General features: G+C 48.0%; 1 protein-coding gene across 1 annotated transcript in view; it reads left to right on the top strand.

Annotated features, from left to right (window-relative positions):
• Nucleotides 1-20,500, top strand: part of LOC144785418 (UPF0764 protein C16orf89 homolog) — a 793,662-nt gene that overhangs the window by 398,511 nt on the left and 374,651 nt on the right. Inside the window, exon 3 of the mRNA XM_078664337.1 lies at nucleotides 11,835-11,985. Coding sequence (XP_078520463.1) covers nucleotides 11,835-11,985 — 151 coding nt within the window. The remainder of the gene's footprint in view (nucleotides 1-11,834; nucleotides 11,986-20,500) is intronic.

Consider the following 20,500-nt stretch of genomic DNA (forward strand, 5'->3'; position numbering starts at 1 on the left):
TTTTGAGTCATATGGTCATATCTTCCCTTAGTTTAGTATTTAGTTCATTTCCTTCTATGGACCTTATCATAACATTCAGTTTGTCAATTTGAGTCTGTAAATCAAGTCTGTCGATCTAAGCATATTCAATCAAAATTTTCATCAACCTCTTAGAGGAATCCAAATTACACTCCCCCTAATCACGGAATATATCCGGGTTCGGATTATCATAGCTTGGAGCAAGCATAATCCTCAAACCGCGGAGAACCCTACCCCCATCCAAGTACTTGGATAGGGATCGGTACTCCCACCACTTAGCTTGCTCCGAGCGCATCAGTTTTTCAAGTTTTATGTATAGTTATCTTTAGTTCGGGGTGCCGCTGCTGTTGCTAAGGCTTGGTTTGTCAATGCGCTCAGTAGCACCTTCCACAAAAATTTCATCCGCGGCCTCCTCTCTCCCCCATAATATGTCGGTGGCCATGCTGCACACTTCGATTGTTTGTCACAAACAGCGATTCTCCGTGCCGTTCGTAACCTTACACACCTCTCTCCCGACACTGATGGGCCACTCCTACCTTGTGCGTCCGCCTTGGAATCCGCGTCCTCCGACCCAGGTTCCACTGCTACTCCGCACCCATAGAAGCTGCTCCCGTCCTCAGAGGCTGTGTGACTTTCTCCTCACAGAGACCCTTTACTTCCGGTTTTCACACCGGCACCGGCTTTCCGTCACACCGCCCAACTCGAGAGGGGGTCCATTCAGGGCCGGACTGGGAACTGAAAGCAGCCCTGGCAAATGTAGCCAGACCAGCCCCAGTGTGGCCCGTCGCGAGCAAGCGCGCCACCCACCACTAGGAGGGCTTGGGGGGGTCGTTCTACCGCCAAGAAAAAGAAAAAGACAGATCAAAATGGTGCATTTTGCAGCACATTTTTCATTACATATTTAATTGTATCAACTTTCAAAGCACAGTTAATAGTTGATGATGACCTTAAAGAGCACCAAGTTACCCACCCAGTCATATGTGTACCCATAGACATTCTTTCTGAGAGCACCAAAAATAGACACGAGTAGTGAATCAGAGAGAACAAAGTAAAAGTGAGACCGGCCCCCATAGGGTGTGTAGCGAGCAAACACAGTGAGCAACTACTACTAGGGGGAGCAGTGTAGGATGTTCCCCGCTCATGCAGGGGCACCCTCAAATTTAGGACACAGCACCCTGCATTCCGTATTGAAAGGCCTTAGGGGCGACTGGTAGGTTTTAAGTGTGGTGACCTCAGATAAAGGGAAACCTATATCTATCGTAAATGGCGCTAGCACAAGCTTACACAAGCTGCAATGGAAGACCTGATGTCACAATTCGAGTGGTCTCTCATGGGTGGCATAATACATACTTCAGCCCATGGGAGACCCCTGGGGCACCTATGCCCTGGGTACCTTAGTAGCATATACTAGGGACTTACATGGGTATCCCAGTAGCCAATCAGTAGTGTACCTAAGTACTCACCATGTCAAATTTAGGGAAGAAGCACAGAGACTGGGGTCCTGATTAGCAGGATCCCAGTCAGACTAGTCAGAAAAACATAATGACACCAGCAAAAAGTGGGGGTGACCAGACCATGAAAGCACATCCTACTTTCCTACGTGCCGTATAAAACTTGATGGGCCAAAATTGATGTGCAATTGTAACATTCGCTCTTCTTACGGTAGCTTATATTTTATTAGTTCATGTGTCATCATGTCATGGTTGGGTCTTGGAAAGGGGCAGCACAAGTACTTTCAGTTACTTCAGAGCACTGACCTATGAGAGTAAATGCAGCACAATAACTGGAGGGACCGTGAGAGCAAACTACACTTGCTAGAAGACTTCTACTCTAAATCATATAGGCCAAGTGGCAGCCAATCAGGTGCTCTATGACATCCCTGTCGTCTTGATGATCTCTGAGATGTTTTTCATAACACAAATGAGTTCAGTTTGTTGCTCTCCAAAGTTCCTCTATGCACTTATCTTGTTACTACTCCATCTTACCGTTGCTTTTTATATTGAATTTCATAACACACGTTTGTAGTTCTTACACCTTGTACATCCCAAGCGTTGCTATTACCCAATACAATTACAGTCAATTTACCATCCTAAGAAGGATGGAAGGTTGAATAGGCTCTGCTGGCTTCAGACTTGGACCTGTATACCACTGCATAGCTCAGGGTTTAACTCACTGAGCCATCCTGCAGGATTTGTTTCCACTCTCTGCGGGCCCTAAGGACACCCTACAGTCTCTTTATGGCCACCACATCTACCCTACCTCCTGGACAGGACCGCTCCCATTTCGACTCCCCATCTTTGAGAGCTCTCTCCAGTACATGAAAGATGTCTCAGTGAGTAATGGCCTCTCTGCTGACATCTGTTAACATTCAGACCACAAGATCATATCCTGGTCTGGCCAAGTTAGCCTTTCATCCTCCCAAGGGCATTAAATTCAAGAGCACAGCCTTAACCCCCTGGCTACGGCCGGAATTCTGCGCCTGTGCGGCACATTCCGATCGTGAACGTGGTCATGACAGCTCCCGGCCGTCATCAGCACACGCCCACCGTAACTGATGACGACCGGGAGCCGTCATCAGCACGAAGGGGTTAAAGCAGGGAGTAGAGGAGTTGATTTTATGACGGGGTTCCCCTTATTTACTGTAGTCCACAGAGCCGCCATTAGTTCATGAACCACAGATGGTGGTGACTCGTGGACTGCTGCATCCATTCCAGGAACCTATGTTCAGCTCATGGGTACAAGTGAGAATCCCGGCGCAGCCACTCAGCCTTTCATCCTTGCGAGGTCGACAGATTCAGTACCACTGAGTTTACTAGCAGTCAACTGTTACTCAGTGCCCGAGGGGTGAAGTGGCACTTTGAAACTACATGTATAGAAGTATGGGGAAATTAAAAATGCAGCCACATGGTTACCTCATACTATATCACCACTGGACTTTTACTTCTCAGAATGCAGAGCCATTTCTCCGAGTCCCTAGATTGTTTTAGTTCACAACAGATGCAATAAACCACATCACTCATAGTGGGTATGTTCCTAAAATATTGACCCTCATTAAGTGTGGCCCGTTCTTTCCAAACCCTGCACCACCTATGGGATCAGAATTACAAGTTTTTCGGAAATTACAACATGCTTCGCAAATCGCACTGTTCCCCAAGTTAAATTTTACTTTACCAGGAGAAAATATCCAATAAATACCTGCACGTCTGGATTTTGATGCGCTCAGCATTAACGTCCAAGCCACCCCCTAGAGTTAGGGTACGACTTGTGATAGCTGATGATTTACGGCACGAACCCAGAGAGTCCACCTCCCCCGTTCCGATCCGCAGCCACCGAAGTCATCTGCGGCGTACCTCAAGGATCCTCGCTCAGCCCCACCCTCTTCAACGTCTACATGAGCCCCCTCGCGGCCATCGCACGCCAACACAACCTTAACATCATTTCCTACGCCGACGACACCCAGCTGATCCTCTCCCTCACCAACGACCCCACCACCGCCAGAGCCAGCCTACACGAAGGAATGAAAGACGTCGCCGAGTGGATGAAGAACAGCCGCCTGAAACTGAACTTAGACAAGACGGAAGTCCTCATCCTGGGATCATCCCCCTCTGCCTGTGACGACTCCTGGTGGCCCCCTGCCCTGGGCACCATCCCGAAGCCAACGGAGCACGCACGAAACCTGGGATTCATCCTGGACTCCTCCCTCTTGATGACCAAACAAGTCAACGCCGTCTTGTCATCCTGTTTCAACACCCTGCGCATGCTCCGAAAGATCTTTCGATGGATCCCCACCGAAACCAGGAAGACGGTCACCCAGGCACTCGTCACCAGCCGACTGGACTACAGGAACACCCTCTACGCGGGAACCACAGCCAAACTACAGAAAAGACTCCAGCGCATACAGAACGCCTCTGCAAGACTCGCCCTGGACATCCCCCGCCACAACCACATCTCCGCCCACCTGAGAGACCTGTACTGGCTCCCCGGCAGCAAGTGGATCACGTTCAGACTCCTCATCCACGCACACAAGGCTCTCCACGACCTGGGCCCCAAGTACCTCAACAACCGCCTCACTTTCTACTCGCCCACCCGCCAGCTGCGATCGACCAGCCTCGCCCTCGCCACCGTACCATGCATTCGCAGAGCCACTGCCGGAGGAAGATCCTTCTCCTACCTAGCGGCCAAGACATGGAACTCCCTCCCCATCCACCTACGGCTAACCCAGGACCATCTCTCCTTCAGGAAGCAACTCAAGACCTGGCTTTTCGAGCAGTAACGGACTCCTCCCCCCCAGCGCCTTGAGACCCTAGCGGGTGAGTAGCGCGCTATATAAATTGATTGATTGATTGATTGACGTTTTAAATTCTGACCACCAGGTGTCTGACTTTAAAAGAGGCACCCCCACCCGGGCCACTCGTAATCAAACCAAGATGTGCACAACAGTTTGTAGCATAACCGTATTATCAAAAATACTTAGCGTTTGCTCGGGACTCTAAATACACAGCATGGCCTAGATTTACCAAGGATGCATAGGTCTTTGATTGGCACTGCACCTATCCTGCGCCACTAGGATTTTTAATAGGAACTAAATTGACGGAGAGCTTTACGTTGCTTTGCGCCATTTTGCGCCACACAGGCGTTTAAATAGCACCGTGGTTGTGTTTAATTTGTGAAAGAGTGAGTGTCCAAAGCTCTGCTCAGTAGCCCGGGCCGGTGCAATTAAACGCTGGGGCGCACAGTACCAGGGTAGATAGTCTGAAATCCACCTCAGACCTCTTTAATCCACACCCAGACACTCCCCACCCCTGTATTGCAGGTTCCTGCTTTCTCTTTTTATGACGGGTTTTCCGTCCATCTCTTCCTCCCTCTTTCCAATTTGAATGTCTTTCTATCTCTCCCTCCCGGAAGATGATTAATGAGAATAAAATAAATGTCGGTGCCCAAAAATAAGTCCTGCAAACACCAGCTCAAATTAAGCACAGCGGGCCCCACGTTTCTTACATTTCGTTAGCCCCTGTGGCTCACAGTGTCTCGGATGGCCAAGATACATTATGATTGATTTATGATTACAAAATAATACAACAGCTTTAAAAGAAAACTATTCAGAATCAAAGTGCTTGTTTACTTTTAATTCCATCCCGGGAACGGTGCGACGTCACGCCCCCAGTCCCACAGTGCTTGTGGCCATGAATTGATCAGGGATTCAATCAGGGTGGCATGCATTACAAATGCAAACAGACAAACTGAAACAATCACTCACCTGCGGGCGCTGCCTGCTAGAAAAAATTAAATTATGAGGTCTCCAGGCTCCGCTCCAGCCTCGGCGTGGTGGCCTCCCTCCTCTGCCTCGCAGTCACGTGCACTTACTGCGCGAGCGCGACCCCCAATGCGCTTGCGCATGATCACCACTAGACTCCAGACCTGACCCCACCTTAAGGGTGCGTACCGTGGCGCCCAGATGCGGCGCAGGAGAACGAGAGAGGGAGTAAATATCACTGCACGCTGCGCGCGGCGTATGATGCGCATTAAATGCCGGTGGATTTTTAATGAATAATAATAAAGAGGCTAACTAATAAAATGTGGGTGACACTGATATAACGGACAAGCAGCAGCTGCATTTTATCTGCAGATAAAGATAGTTGTTGTGCTTGTTTGCTCGGCCGGTCACGCAGCCCTCAGTGTCCAAACCGGCCCCCAGTCACGAAACCGGCCCCCACCTCATCCAGCCTACCGGGGAATTGCCCGGTGCCCGGCATTACCAGTCCGGCCCTGGGTCCATTGCGTCCGAGAAAGCCGTGTATATATATATATATATATATATATATATAAAGAGAGATCTCTCGTTCTATATATTTTATTTAGTTATGGCCTTCCTGGGGGCCGATTGTGTCCCCCACGGAAGGCACATGGCTATAAAAAAAAAATTCCTGGTCGGCCACTGAGCAGAAGGATTGACCCCTTGCCAATTTTGCCACCATTCTTTGGAGGGGGGAATATTTGTTTTTTTACATTACACCCTTCCAGGGAAAGCAAAAGTTATTTATAAAAAAATATGCCCGGGGCGTGGGTTCACACATCCCTGCTGTCTAGTGGGGTTTCCTGGCCATGTACCCAAGCGCTGCTGCGATCCACGGCAAGGAAACCCTTTCAGGAAAGCCTTGTTTGCAAGGGGAGACTTTCCCCTTTCAAACGAAGCCTCCCTGAAAGTTGGGGAGGCCATTTTCGGCCTGATTTCCCCATCGGAGTAGAGAGCGCCCTTATCTGTGGCGGTCCTCGGCCCTGGTGGGGAAATCAGTGACATCAGAGCACCTCCTGGCACGCTGATGTCACAGATGGGCGGAAGGGGGGGGAGATGCGGAAAGCCTTCCGCATCTCCCCCAGGAGAAAGAAAACAAGTGCACCAAGATGGTTATTATTATAATATGTATTTATTTAATTTAGTTTTTAATAACATATATTTGTATTTTTTAACACATTTATATTTAAATTTATTTACGATGTTTTTGAAATTATTTTATTGTGTTGAAGAGAATGTATTTGTTTCTAATGACTGCAGTAGTGATAGTAAATGTTACCACTCCACAATCCAACAATTTCCAGACTTTTGCATTTGTTGAAGTGGGAATAGTACATTTTATCACTCTGTAATCCAACACTGACGGTAGAGGAAATAGTATATTTTACCCCTCCGCTATTCGACATTTTCCCTACTGTTGCACTGACTGGAGTGGGAATAACTAATTTTAATGCTCTGCAATCCAACACTTTCTCTACTGTTGCTTAGAGTTTTGTGGTACTTACAAATTTTAAACCTCTTTAGTGCAACACTTTGGGCCCTATTACAAGTTTGGCGGTCTGAGGACTCCCTGTCTTGATGTAGTGCAGCAGTGGCAAATCCTGCCAATACTGGACCTGCGATCTGACCGCTCGATTACGACTGGGCAGTCAGACCGCCTTGGGACACCCGGCTCTGCCAGGGAACCGCCCTTCCTTGGTGTTGGAGGGACAGTCAGAGGGCGCAATATTTATGGTGGGTCGGCTGTGGTCCAGCAAAGCATATTACGAGTTTCCTCTCTGCCAGGGTTTTAGTGACGGTTTCACCACCATGAAAACCCTAGCGGAGAGGAAACAAAGGGATCCCGGCAGGGCCCTGTGGGCCTCCACTGCATGTGGATAAACACAAGGGGGCTTAACATGTGCCCCTCTGTGTGCATGCACATAGGCTCTGACATGCCATGCAGGGACCTTGCAGTGTGGTCCCATTGCATTGCATTGCCATTTTTAAAGGCACCACCACCTTTAAAACTGCCATGGGAACGCTATGCCACCCACCTGTCAGACTACTTGTAAGCTGTATTGTGTCGGGCAGGGCGACGTTCAGCACAGTAGTGGAGTGGCGATTTGCGCCAATGCTCCACCCAAAAGTCGATATTTTCAACTCGATTTCTTTGCATGTAGATATTTTGGTAATAAATATTTTGAGATGCTGTCCACCCATTGCCAAAAGGTGGTGTATGCCATGTACAAACTCCAGTACACCAAAATGTTAAAGGTAAAGTAACTTTATTCCGTAACTCTCCATGGCAGCTTCACTGGCCTCCAACCAGCTGCTAACTGCCTCTTGCACTCAAACATCAATAGTTACAATGTTTCACGTTTCACATTCCACATGTGGAACATTGGCAGAGCATTAAACATAACAAGTACCCTTAGAAAAAATGTATATTGAAGCATGAAATGTACTAGTACCAATGCAAGTGAGAATGATTAAGGGCATCATTAACATGTCGGTCAGAGTTGCCTCCGACCTGCACCATCTTTGAATTGAGACCGACCAACCTCCAGTTGGCGGTTCTGACCGTCTTATTACACTGTGACCAATCACTGTTCTGTCGCATACTAGCAGTTCTCTATGGGAGCTTAAGCTTCGGCCGTAAACTGGTCGTAAAGCAGGCTCTCATAGAGAAATGAGGGGGGTGTAAACCCTGCACCCTGTGGCTGGCAACCCGTGGTGCCAGTCACACAGTGCAGGGATTTACTGGTGGGCACCCTAGATACCCCTTGGCCACCAACCATAGGCCGTGGAGGCAAGCAGGGCCTCCAAAGTTGCTTTCTGACACCTATATCGTAATCCCAATGGCAGAAAAGCTGTCCATAGGGGATTATGGTGTGGTTCTGACCTTCCAGGAGACTCTGAGAGCAGGTCAGAACTGCGTTGATATGACCGGCTGGTTTACGCTCCGACTGCCGACATCATAATTTGGCAATCAGACCGCAAACCGACTCTGTCGGACATAAAGTCTCCGACCCTGTTCACAAAGCTTCCAACTAGCGGTCGGAGGCTTTCCGATCAACATTGTAATGATTATATTATATTTTATTAAATAGGATGATAGCTAAACAACAACAATCCATCAGTAGAACAGGAAATTTAACATTTCAAAGCTTTCGGTAAATTTATAATCTAAAAGCGCACAGTACAACTTGCAGTCATCTCGCCATGTTAGACTGGGGGAAAGGCACAAGTTCAGGATGACAGACTGGAAAATGGACCAGATTAGTCCTGCTGAAATTGTTACCTTCTCAAAGTCCAGCACATAGAATTCCATTTGCAGTGGAGGAAGCCACAAGGAGCAGGGAGAGCATCGCAGATGGTCATTGGTGTAGTGTGAAGAGCAGATCGGGCTTGACAGATGGTCACCAATGTAGCACGAAGAAGGGGTCAGGCGTTGTGGACCTTGTAGCTGGAGCTTTGCGTCACTGGGGGCTGTTGTTGCTGTAGAGAGAAGTGCATGTCTCACATTGACAGTTATAGCTTGTGGTCACTATGCATTGGCGGTCTTTGCAAGGAGGGCAAAGTCTCACCATGAGCGGGACCATTTGCGGTTGCAAAGATCGTAAAACTTTAGGATTTCTCATTTTGTTGAAGAGGAGTGCACTTTGATGCTAACCAAGGGTCCGGGACTTGGAGAGGCATCTCTTAAGGATCAGAGACTCACTCTAGCAGAGGCCAGCAGGGCACAGGCTCGTCTAGTTGCAGGTCCAGGCACGTCCACTTGCAACAGGTCAGCTGGGCAGTTGCATGGAGGCCTCTGGAGCGTGTTGTGTCCCTGTAGCTCAGACAAGAGGTCGGCCAACTGAGCCTTGGTGTCCCTCAGGTAGCCTGGAATGAAGGGTGCAATTCCAGTCATTCTTCTCAGACAGCAAGGCATGCATCAAGGAGCAGGTCAAACCTCTGGGGAACAAGGCAGGACTCAAGCAGCAGGACAGTCATCTGTTAGCAGCAGGGCAATCTTCTGGGGAACAAGGCAGGTCTCAACCAGCAGGACAGTCCACTGCGGAAAAGGCAGTCTTTCTTCTGTAATGTCCACAGGTCCAGGAGTGTAATGAAGATGTATTCTGAGCATCCAATATTTATTCACAGTTCCATCCTTTGAAGCGGGGGATACCCTCGACTAATCCCATATCTGGTTCTGGAAAGTTCCTCAATTCCTTTGTCAAGACTCCAAGAATTCTGAGGTGACACATGACTGGTGTCCTGATCCTTTGTGTGTACTGGATCCAAGTCCTTTGAAGTATAAGCGGTTCAGGGAACAACTCTGCCGCCAGCTATCCTGGCAGCATGGCCCATACAGCTCACACCTAGTTCTCTTTTTTGTCACTGTTTGGAGAAATCCAAAAAGCCCAATTGCAGAGCCATTCACGTTCATGTGACCCAAGACACTGGCAGAAGAAACAGATAGTTAAAATAAGTAAATGCCAACTGTCTAAAAGTCACATTTTCAAAATTGTGACTTAAAATCTAACCATTAAAGAGGATTTTAAATTACAAATAATTTGAGTATAAACATGAAATCAGTCAGTCGACATCACTTTGTTCGGTTAATTTTAAAACCATAAAGGTATACTACATAAAAATGTAGGGGAAACGTTAAAAACATATACATATTTCATTAGGAACATAATTTTAAGCCCCAAAAACCTCAGAATAAAAATAATTTGCCGTCATTACAAAGGGTTGTATATCTACATATTTCTTTTGAAACATGATCCTATAATCTGAAAACCTCAAAATAAAATCATTAGCCATCATTACTGTATAAGAACCAACTCAAAACCACTTCAGAAACATCTTTTTTCCTTTCCCTAACTGCATCAACTAAAAAACTGGCAATAATAAAATATTCCCCAGGGTTATTTAAAATATGTAAATATATTAATGCAGGCCCAGCCTGCAGAAAATCTTTTTATTCCAATATTGATATTAAAAAAGTGTTTGTGAATATGATGATAATGGTCAAAAAAGATTATAAAGTGCAAATTGCTCCAGGTGGAGAAATTATCACACGAAGAGGAGACCAAATCTTTCATCTTACACCACTCCTGTGGTTCTGCCAAAACAAAGTGCAAAAGGTTAAATCTGATTCTTGTTAAAAGGAATCCGTGGTAGGGCTTTGTTATTTCATGTAGGTTTGGTTCTAATGCTGGAGATATTTCAATAGAAATCTTACCTGTTCACAATCAAACGTTAGCACTTATTAAATATATTAAGTCAACCCAATGTAATTATATGGGAGAGGTAGGACTTACAGTACTGAAACATGACTTTAGGAGTTATTCACTACCTGGGCATTTATAGCTTAAGCCCACGTGTTTTATTTTCTAAATACAATGCACCCTGCCATGTGGGCGTTTTAGGACCTACCTTAATAGTCAAGTATATGTATTAAAAAAGGAAGGTTTAGGTCTGGAGGGAAGGTTTATTTTGCCAGGTTGCAATGGTTGATTAAAACTACACTACAAGTCGCAGTGGCAGGCCCTAGTCATGTTTTAAATGGCTACTTGAGTGAGTGGCACAACTCGTGCTGCCTCCCACGAGTAGAATTTAATGTATAGAGCCTGGGTACCTGTAAGGTCCTAGACTAGGGACTCTCAAGTAAATTAAATATAACAATCAGGTGTAGGCCTATTTTATCATTGTTTAGGACGAGATCACAAGCATTTTAACCCTGGTTAGCACTGGTAAAGTGCACCGAATCCTAAAAGCCAACAAAAACTGATTCAGGAAAGTGAGGGAGTTTAGACATAAAGGGTCTGTTTAGAAGTTCAGAGGTGTGGCACCAGGTCTGCCCGCCCGCCACACCACCAAACCCATGTTTGGGCCACCTGCCAGATTACGAGTATTTCTCGGGTCTGGTCGGCTTTTTTTGGATGCTCCCACAGCAGTGACCTGAACATGGGCACTGCAATTGGCACACCAAAAACAGTTCCTGTATGGCATGGACTGTAATGTCCATGCCGTGCAGGAACTGTGGTGCATGCATACAAAGGGGCACATGAACCCTAGGGTGCAGAGGCACAAAAGGGCCCTGTAGGGCCATCTTTATTTCCTCTCTGCCACGGTTTTCATGGAGGAGGAATTTCTATAAAAACTGTGGGGGAAAGGAAACTTGTAATATTCTTGGTGGGACAGTGGCAATGCCACCAATCATATTGTGACCTCCTGACCACCTCAACAACCTGGCGGCTGCGGCAGGGCAGTGGCGGTACAACCACCCTAATTGTAATAGGGTGGTCCAAAGAAAGCCCGGCCAGGCCTCCGCAAGTAGGACAGCCCGTGGACCGCCAGACTCGTAATAGAGCCCAAAGTTTGTGGTGACCCTAAAAGAGGGCTGTGTCCAACAGTATTGTTGTCTCATTATTACAACACAGCTATGCCCGAAGTAGAAGCAGAATTTCTTGATGCACAGCTTTTCTGCAACAAGCTACTTAGAACATAATCTCATTTATATATGTTTTTTCCATGTTCAAATTTCCAGGTTTGGGTCCACTTTTGATAAAAGGATTTTGGAAGCCTTCCACCCCCTGGACTCAAACTGACCCTTTACTTGCATATCACCAATTTAAAAGCTGCACATTTTATACCGAAGAACTCAGCGATGAATGCCTAATGAATATTTTCGGTACCAGGTGAGTTTTTTATCTTTGCTTTATGCCTGGATTTGAAAGAACCGGAGATGAACAATGGCTAATTCTGCTTTATAATTGTTTTTTTAGGAAAATGCTCAAAAAGTAGATAGCTACACTAACACTAACAACACCTTTGGAAAAAGATTATACACAGTGTCATTCAGTAATATATGTTAAAATATGAACATCCTCCTACTGAAGCACATTTGTAAAACAAATGCAAATCTAAAAGACTTGCCACACAAAGCACACATATTAGTGGGATTATGTCTAGGAGCATGCAAAATTAATTACACCTGCTTGGTTGGTGATGTTTTGTTTACAAAAAGAAAAATGGATCATGAATGGGACTCAGGGTTGGCACAGACACATACTGACCCATTAGTCAAACCTGCTACTGGTAGCCAAAGCATAAATGTGAAAAACCTTGAATGGCAAATAAATTTAAACTTTGCAGGCCAGGGGTGAAGGGAAGTGGGGGCAGACAAGTCTGTGACCTAGTTGGGGAAGTTGGCTGTGTCCTGTGCCTGGTGCCCTGGTCACAGAACTAAGTGCCAGGCAAAAGTGCAGGCTCCATCTACCTTCACGGGGGATTCTTAGAACTCGTTAGCCAAGAGGAGCCCCAGACCCCTTTCTGGTCTGGTGCCACCATGCCTTGCTTATGGAAGGTGACTCTGGTCAATGCCTAGACCCTTGGCCTGGGGCACCCAGCTGCTAGCCAATAGTCCAGTCTTCACATGTGCCTGGTCCGAGCTTTCCACTTTGCTGGAGCAGGGGAACTCTTCCAGGGCCTGCAAAACCTTGAACTGGGTACTTTGCAATGCATGCCCCAGGGGAATGCACAACTGTGCCTTCTAAAAGACTGACACATTGCCTAGTCAGACCTTTCCAGGTCTGTAATGCAAGGAAGTCCTCCCTGGGAAATAGGACGCCTCTTATGGGCACTTTGTAATACAGTGGGCTGTCAAATGGAGCCCAGACCCAGGGGACATCACCTCTGTGTCTACTAAAGCTCTTACAACTCAGATGAAACAGTGTTGCCCTCCCCATGCCAACAGATCCCTTCCTAGGGCACTTTGAGAGACTGCAGACAAGCAAATAGAGCCCTGGCCCAGAGGCCCACACCCAGGGACCTGCTAGAGGTCTGACCAGGAGCCTGGTCAGAGCTTTCCACTCAGGCAAAGTGAAGCCATCTCTGGCCCTGTGGCACCCCATCATGGACAAATTAAAACACAGCATGCTGGCGAACAGAGACCAGCCCAGCGTACCAAATGACAAGCGCTGCCCGAGTTCTAGGGGAGGCCCTGTCAGAGGTTTCCAGCTTGACAAAGCAAAGGAATCTTCCAGGGCCTGTGGTGACAGGTACTGGGCACTTTGTGATACAATGGGTCAACAAATAGAGCGAGGCTCAGGGAACTGCCCCCCTGGGCCTGTTAAAACTATGACCAGGGACCCAATCAATGTTTTCTACCCCTCTGAATCAGGGGAGATCTCTTGGGGCATGTGTAATTCATTACCGGACACTTTGTGACATAGCAGGCCTGCAAATGTCCCCCTGCTGGAGCTCTGTCATAGGGACAAGTCAGCACTTTCTACTCTACAGGAGCCGAGACTGGGCATGTGGGAGCTTGTACTGAGTTGCCAGGGCCCTTGCGCTGTCTGGGAAGAACAACCAGATGAAAAGTAAATCTCTCATACTCTCTCCCTGCAAATCTAGAGTAGGGTCGCTAGCATTCCTTGTAATCAGTGCACACTGGATGAAATAGGGGGGCATTTGAGTGAATATATCCAACCTCCTGGAGCCCTGGCTGGACTTTAAGCTTCAAATTACCCCTCATCTGAAAACCCTTGACCCAGTCCTGAGGCGGAAGCCGGGAGCTGGAGGTACTCGATTGCTTTTAAAACTTGTGGAATAATTGTATTTCTCTATTTCTGTGTGGTGTCACTGTATTGTATTTTTAAAAACAACGCACACCTTAGCGCTTTCACTGCCTTCAGCGCACAGCTGATCTTGATAGCTGCCGCGCCCTACCTCGCGCTTTCTCAGCTGCCGCCATCATCCCAGGCGTGCGCGCTGACTCCGCCCCCTTTCAGGCCACGCCCCCTGCTGGCTTTACTTAACCCGCTGATTTCTAGCGGCGAACAGAAAACCCTTGACCCAGTCCTGAGGCGGAAGCCGGGAGCTGGAGGTACTCGATTGCTTTTAAAACTTGTGGAATAATTGTATTTCTCTATTTCTGTGTGGTGTCACTGTATTGTATTTTTAAAAACAACGCACACCTTAGCGCTTTCACTGCCTTCAGCACACAGCTGATCTTGATAGCTGCCGCGCCCTACCTCGCGCTTTCTCAGCTGCCGCCATCATCCCAGGCGTGCGCGCTGACTCCGCCCCCTTTCAGGCCACGCCCCCTGCTGGCTTTACTTAACCCGCTGATTTCTAGCGGCGAACAGAAAACCCTTGACCCAGTCCTGAGGCGGAAGCCGGGAGCTGGAGGTACTCGATTGCTTTTAAAACTTGTGGAATAATTGTATTTCTCTATTTCTGTGTGGTGTCACTGTATTGTATTTTTAAAAACAACGCACACCTTAGCGCTTTCACTGCCTTCAGCGCACAGCTGATCTTGATAGCTGCCGCGCCCTACCTCGCGCTTTCTCAGCTGCCGCCATCATCTCAGGCGTGCGCGCTGACTCCGCCCCCTTTCAGGCCACGCCCCCTGCTGGCTTTACTTAACCCGCTGATTTCTAGCGGCGAACAGAAAATCCTTGACCCAGTCCTGAGGCGGAAGCCGGGAGCTGGAGGTACTCGATTGCTTTTAAAACTTGTGGAATAATTGTATTTCTCTATTTCTGTGTGGTGTCACTGTATTGTATTTTTAAAAACAACGCACACCTTAGCGCTTTCACTGCCTTCAGCGCACAGCTGATCTTGATAGCTGCCGCGCCCTACCTCGCGCTTTCTCAGCTGCCGCCATCATCCCAGGCGTGTGCGCTGAGTCCGCCCCCTTTCAGGCCACGCCCCCTGCTGGCTTTACTTAACCCGCTGATTTCTAGCGGCGAACAGAAAACCCTTGACCCAGTCCTGAGGCGGAAGCCGGGAGCTGGAGGTACTCGATTGCTTTTAAAACTTGTGGAATAATTGTATTTCTCTATTTCTGTGTGGTGTCACTGTATTGTATTTTAAAAACAACGCACACCTTAGCGCTTTCACTGCCTTCAGCGCACAGCTGATCTTGATAGCTGCCGCGCCCTACCTCGCGCTTTCTCAGCTGCCGCCATCATCCCAGGCGTGCGCGCTGACTCCGCCCCCTTTCAGGCCACGCCCCCTGCTGGCTTTACTTAACCCGCTGATTTCTAGCGGCGAACAGAAAACCCTTGACCCAGTCCTGAGGCGGAAGCCGGGAGCTGGAGGTACTCGATTGCTTTTAAAACTTGTGGAATAATTGTATTTCTCTATTTCTGTGTGGTGTCACTGTATTGTATTTTTAAAAACAACGCACACCTTAGCGCTTTCACTGCCTTCAGCGCACAGCTGATCTTGATAGCTGCCGCGCCCTACCTCGCGCTTTCTCAGCTGCCGCCATCATCTCAGGCGTGCGCGCTGACTCCGCCCCCTTTCAGGCCACGCCCCCTGCTGGCTTTACTTAACCCGCTGATTTCTAGCGGCGAACAGAAAACCCTTGACCCAGTCCTGAGGCGGAAGCCGGGAGCTGGAGGTACTCGATTGCTTTTAAAACTTGTGGAATAATTGTATTTCTCTATTTCTGTGTGGTGTCACTGTATTGTATTTTTAAAAACAACGCACACCTTAGCGCTTTCACTGCCTTCAGCGCACAGCTGATCTTGATAGCTGCCGCGCCCTACCTCGCGCTTTCTCAGCTGCCGCCATCATCCCAGGCGTGCGCGCTGATTCCGCCCCCTTTCAGGCCACGCCCCCTGCTGGCTTTACTTAACCCGCTGATTTCTAGCGGCGAACAGAAAACCCTTGACCCAGTCCTGAGGCGGAAGCCGGGAGCTGGAGGTACTCGATTGCTTTTAAAACTTGTGGAATAATTGTATTTCTCTATTTCTGTGTGGTGTCACTGTATTGTATTTTTAAAAACAACGCACACCTTAGCGCTTTCACTGCCTTCAGCGCACAGCTGATCTTGATAGCTGCCGCGCCCTACCTCGCGCTTTCTCAGCTGCCGCCATCATCCCAGGCGTGCGCGCTGACTCTGCCCCCTTTCAGACCACGCCCCCTTCCTTCTCCTGATATGTGCTTGCACAGGACGCGCAGCGGACGAGCGCAGCGGGAGCGCCGTTTGCGCGCCGTTTGCGCGCCGAAGGCGCGCCTAAGGCAAGCCCGTCTGCGCCCGTCCGCGCCAAGACCGCGCTAGGCGCAGGAAACCCTGCCCTAATCCCCTCACATATCAGGTACTCATCCAGTGACCTCCTCCGACTTCAAGGTACCCCCAACTGCTCTTGCAAACTTGACCTTTCAAAGGTAGTCGGCTTCACCTGCTGCTCCCAATGCCAATGGTCACTTACCATCGCCCCAGCCCACTCTACTCCACCCAAGAATCGGCTACCATTCTTCAAAGGTGGCCTGATAAATGCCTGGTCTATGTGTAAACATAGTCAAGATATTCATGACCTTATCATAGATTCTGACCTTGACTGTCTCATGATTACCGAAACCTGGCTCACAGAAGACAGTAATCCTGACATAGCCATTGCTCTCCCCAAGGTTACTCCTTTCACAGACAAGACAGATTGAAAGGAAGAGGTGGAGGTGTTGCAATTATTCTTAAAAACACCTTCAACTGTCACACTTTCAGCCTAGACCCACTCACGGACACAGAAGGTATGGGCTTCTCCATTAAACTCAGCCAATCCCTTTCCTTCTCAGGTGGTCTGAAACCAGTAATTTCCTCCAGTCACTCGAAATCTTCCATCTTTTACAAAGTGTCAAGTCGCCTACTCACTTACTAGGCCACACCCTTGATGGTGTCTGCTCTAATCTCCCTTCTCTCATCACCCTGCCCCCCCTACCCCAGATATGGACTGATCACAGCCTGATCCCATTCCACATCTTTAGCAGCCGCCCTCATACTATAAATAAAATCAATCTTTACCGCGATCACTCTGTCAACTGGAAAATTGTCCAGGAAAATCTTATCCTTAATCCCATTCTTCGAACCCACATCCCCTCTCTATCCGGAAATATTGAAAGGGACGCCGACCTCTTCTACAATTGGATTACACAAGAAGTCACAAAACGGAGCCCCAACAATCACCCTGATAGAACTCAGAAGAAAACAAAAAACAATGCCCCCTGGTTCACACCTGACTTAGCCTCCGCACACGTACTGTGCAGGAAAGCTGAGCGTAATTGGCGTCGAACCTATGACCATGACGACCGCCGCGCCTATATACTCCAGAGGAAAAACTACCTCTCTTGTATCAAATCGGCCAAGAGAACGTTCTACGTAAAAGCCATCAATGAAGCCAGTCAAAAACAAAAAACCCTATTCTCAATAGTTAAGACCTTCACTCATCCCAAAACTCTCCAAACCGAAATTCCCCCATCCCAAGAGCTTTGCGACAAGATCTCAGAATACTTTGACGAAAAAATCGCCTCCATTCAAAAGAACTTCCCCCCTCCCCAATCCCCCCATGCTCCCCCCATCCCGACCAACTTTGCTCTACAGTTGGCAGTCTTAAAAATGTCACCCAGGTCACTCTGGCCCAAACCAGAGATGCTATTCTATCCTGCAAATCCGGCTCCCCCTCAGACCCCTGCCCCCCTAAGATTCTTCACCAAATCATTGATGAGATAAACCCTACCATCAATGACATTATCAACCTGTCTCTCAGTTCTGGATCTGTTCCTCGCCTATGGAAAAGAGGTGTTGTCAAACCACTCATGAAAAAAGCTAATAAATCCCCCGTGGACTTGACCAATCTCCGTCCTATCACCCTTCTCCCCGCTCTGGGAAAAATAACTGAATAATTAGTCCATAAAGAACTTAAAACCTACCTGGATACCCACAACATACTCCACCCTCAGCAATCCGGGTTCCGACCTAAACATTCAACCGAAACTGCCTTAATTGAATTGACTGATACCATCAAAACGTTGCAAGATCAGAGGAAGAAAGCCATTCTGATTCTTTTAGACCTCACGGCAGCGTTCGACACCATATCCCACTCTATCCTGATTAACAGACTAATAGATATTGGCATCTCTGACTCAGCCCTATCATGGATTAGATCTTTTCTCAGCGACAGGTTCCAAACTGTCGCCCTGGGCCCTTTTCAATCTAAAGAGAAAAAGGTCTCCTCTGGTGTTCCTCAAGGGTCCATCCTAAGTCCCCTCCTTTTCAATATTTACCTTATCCCTCTCCTCACTCTGATTGAATCATTCGGCATACCTGTCACCTCGTATGCCGACGATACTCAGTTGATCATCCCCCTAGAAGACAACTCCAACAATGCAGAGCTCAATCTCAAAAATTGCCTTACTGCCGTCTTCCAATGGATGGACTCCAACCACCTTCGGTGCAACTCTAGTAAAACAGAGATCCTCCCTATTGGAAACAACACTTCCTTCTGTCCAGCCCTCTGGTGGCCGGATAACTCTGTTGCCCCCCCCCAGACCGTCACTACAGCCAGAAACCTCGGGGTACTTTTTGACTCTGATCTTTCCTTTGACAAACATGCCACGACCGTGGCCGGCAGATGCTTCGGTATAATTAAATCCCTCAGAAAGTTTTTTGACTTTCTCCCCCTCGAGGCCAGAAAAACGGTAACAGTGGCCCTCATTCTCTCGCGTATAGACTACTGTAACGGCCTCCTGGCTGGAACCAAGAAGTCCACTCTTTCCAAACTCCAAAGCGCTCTACACACTGCCGCCCGCCTCGTCCTAAAATTACCCCGCAAATCCTCAATCTCCGCAGCCCTAAAGACCCTACACTGGCTACCCCTGCACAAGAGAATACTTTTCAAGATTCTCATCGTTGCCTTTCGGGCCTTTAACAATACGGGTCCTATCTATCTCACTAGACGCTTCCCACACTACAACCCGAGTCGTTCCCTCCGCTCCGCCCATGAAAATCTCATGTCCTCCGCCAGATTTAACCTGAAGTCTAAAGGAGGGAAAACTCTAAGCTCCCTGGCTATCAAAGCCTGGAATAACATGCCCAAACACCTAAGACTCCAGACCCTAGAGAAGCCTTTTAGAAAACTTCTCAAGACATGGATTTTTAACCTCCCCGACGACTGGACCAAAGCCTCCATCTAGCCTCCCACCTACCACTCCTCGACATGGCCTCAAGGACTTTTAGCGCCATGATGCTCCTTCCGGAGCGAACGCTGCGCTCTATAAATACCCCTTCAAAATATCAAATATCTGGGCTTAAATTATAGCCTGGCCATCTGTTTTCACCATGCATTCCTATCACACATGACCAGATGACCAGATTCAGGGGAAGGCTACCTTGTTGCATTATGTCCTCAGAGGGAGATCTTTAGCTTTCTCTGAAGGGGCCAGTTTGGTACAGAGAGCCACTTCAGGCTGGGAGTTCACAGTCAGGGCCTGGTATAGACATATCCAGGTACAGAGAGGCCTTATGCAGCTCTTGCTGGGGCCCTGTCTTAGCTTTTCATTCTGGTGCAGAAGGGGAGACCTCCCAGGACAGTAGTTCCAGGTGCTAAAGAGATTACATTCCTCTGCTTTCCGGATCTCTGAACTGGGGCACTATTAGGGCTTTCTACTCTGCTGAAGCAGTGGAGCCTTCCCCATGACTACAGAATCCTGGCTGAACACCTTTTGACATAGCGGCCCACACTGATCTATCAAATTCGGCAAAGCAGGGGAAGCCTACTAGTGTCTCTTTGTGACACTCTGGCCCAATGAATGGAGCCTAGACCCAGGGGATTGAACCTCTGGGCTTGCTGGAGCTTTAACTTGGGGCCTAGTCATAGCTTTCCACTCTGTTCCTGGTGCACTTTACTGGATGGTCAGGGCCCTTTCACTACCAAAGGTGAACAACCAGGTGAAAAGTAGGTCACCCATACCCTCTGCTACTAATCTAGAGCAAAGTCACTAGCCTTTCTTGTAATCCATGCACAATGAATAACAGGTGGAAGATTAAGCAAATGTAAAGGAACTCCTGGCACCATGGCTGGTCTTGAAGCTTAACATGAACCCTCCTCAGGGCTTTCATGGCAGCCCGTAATGCTGAACCCCCAGGAATCACATTGTTTATGTATTCATTTTTTTAATGCAAAATATTATCAGTGAAGTTGATGCAACACATGTTGCATGCACCTGAGCTTGATAAATGTCCTAGTGGTGCAATGTCAAACATCCCTAGTATGCCTCGACTGGACTTTAGAGCTATCATTAGTATTCCCAACTGTGACATCTGGAGTGCCATCATATATGATATGAAATCCCAAGGATGTCACAGAGCAGATGCCCCATGGCATTTGATCTAGTAGATATCACATGATTTGATACTGGTTAAGAGTT

The sequence above is a fragment of the Lissotriton helveticus genome, chromosome 10 (genome assembly GCF_964261635.1).
Source record: "Lissotriton helveticus chromosome 10, aLisHel1.1, whole genome shotgun sequence".
NCBI classification, from domain to species: Eukaryota; Metazoa; Chordata; class Amphibia; order Caudata; family Salamandridae; genus Lissotriton; species Lissotriton helveticus.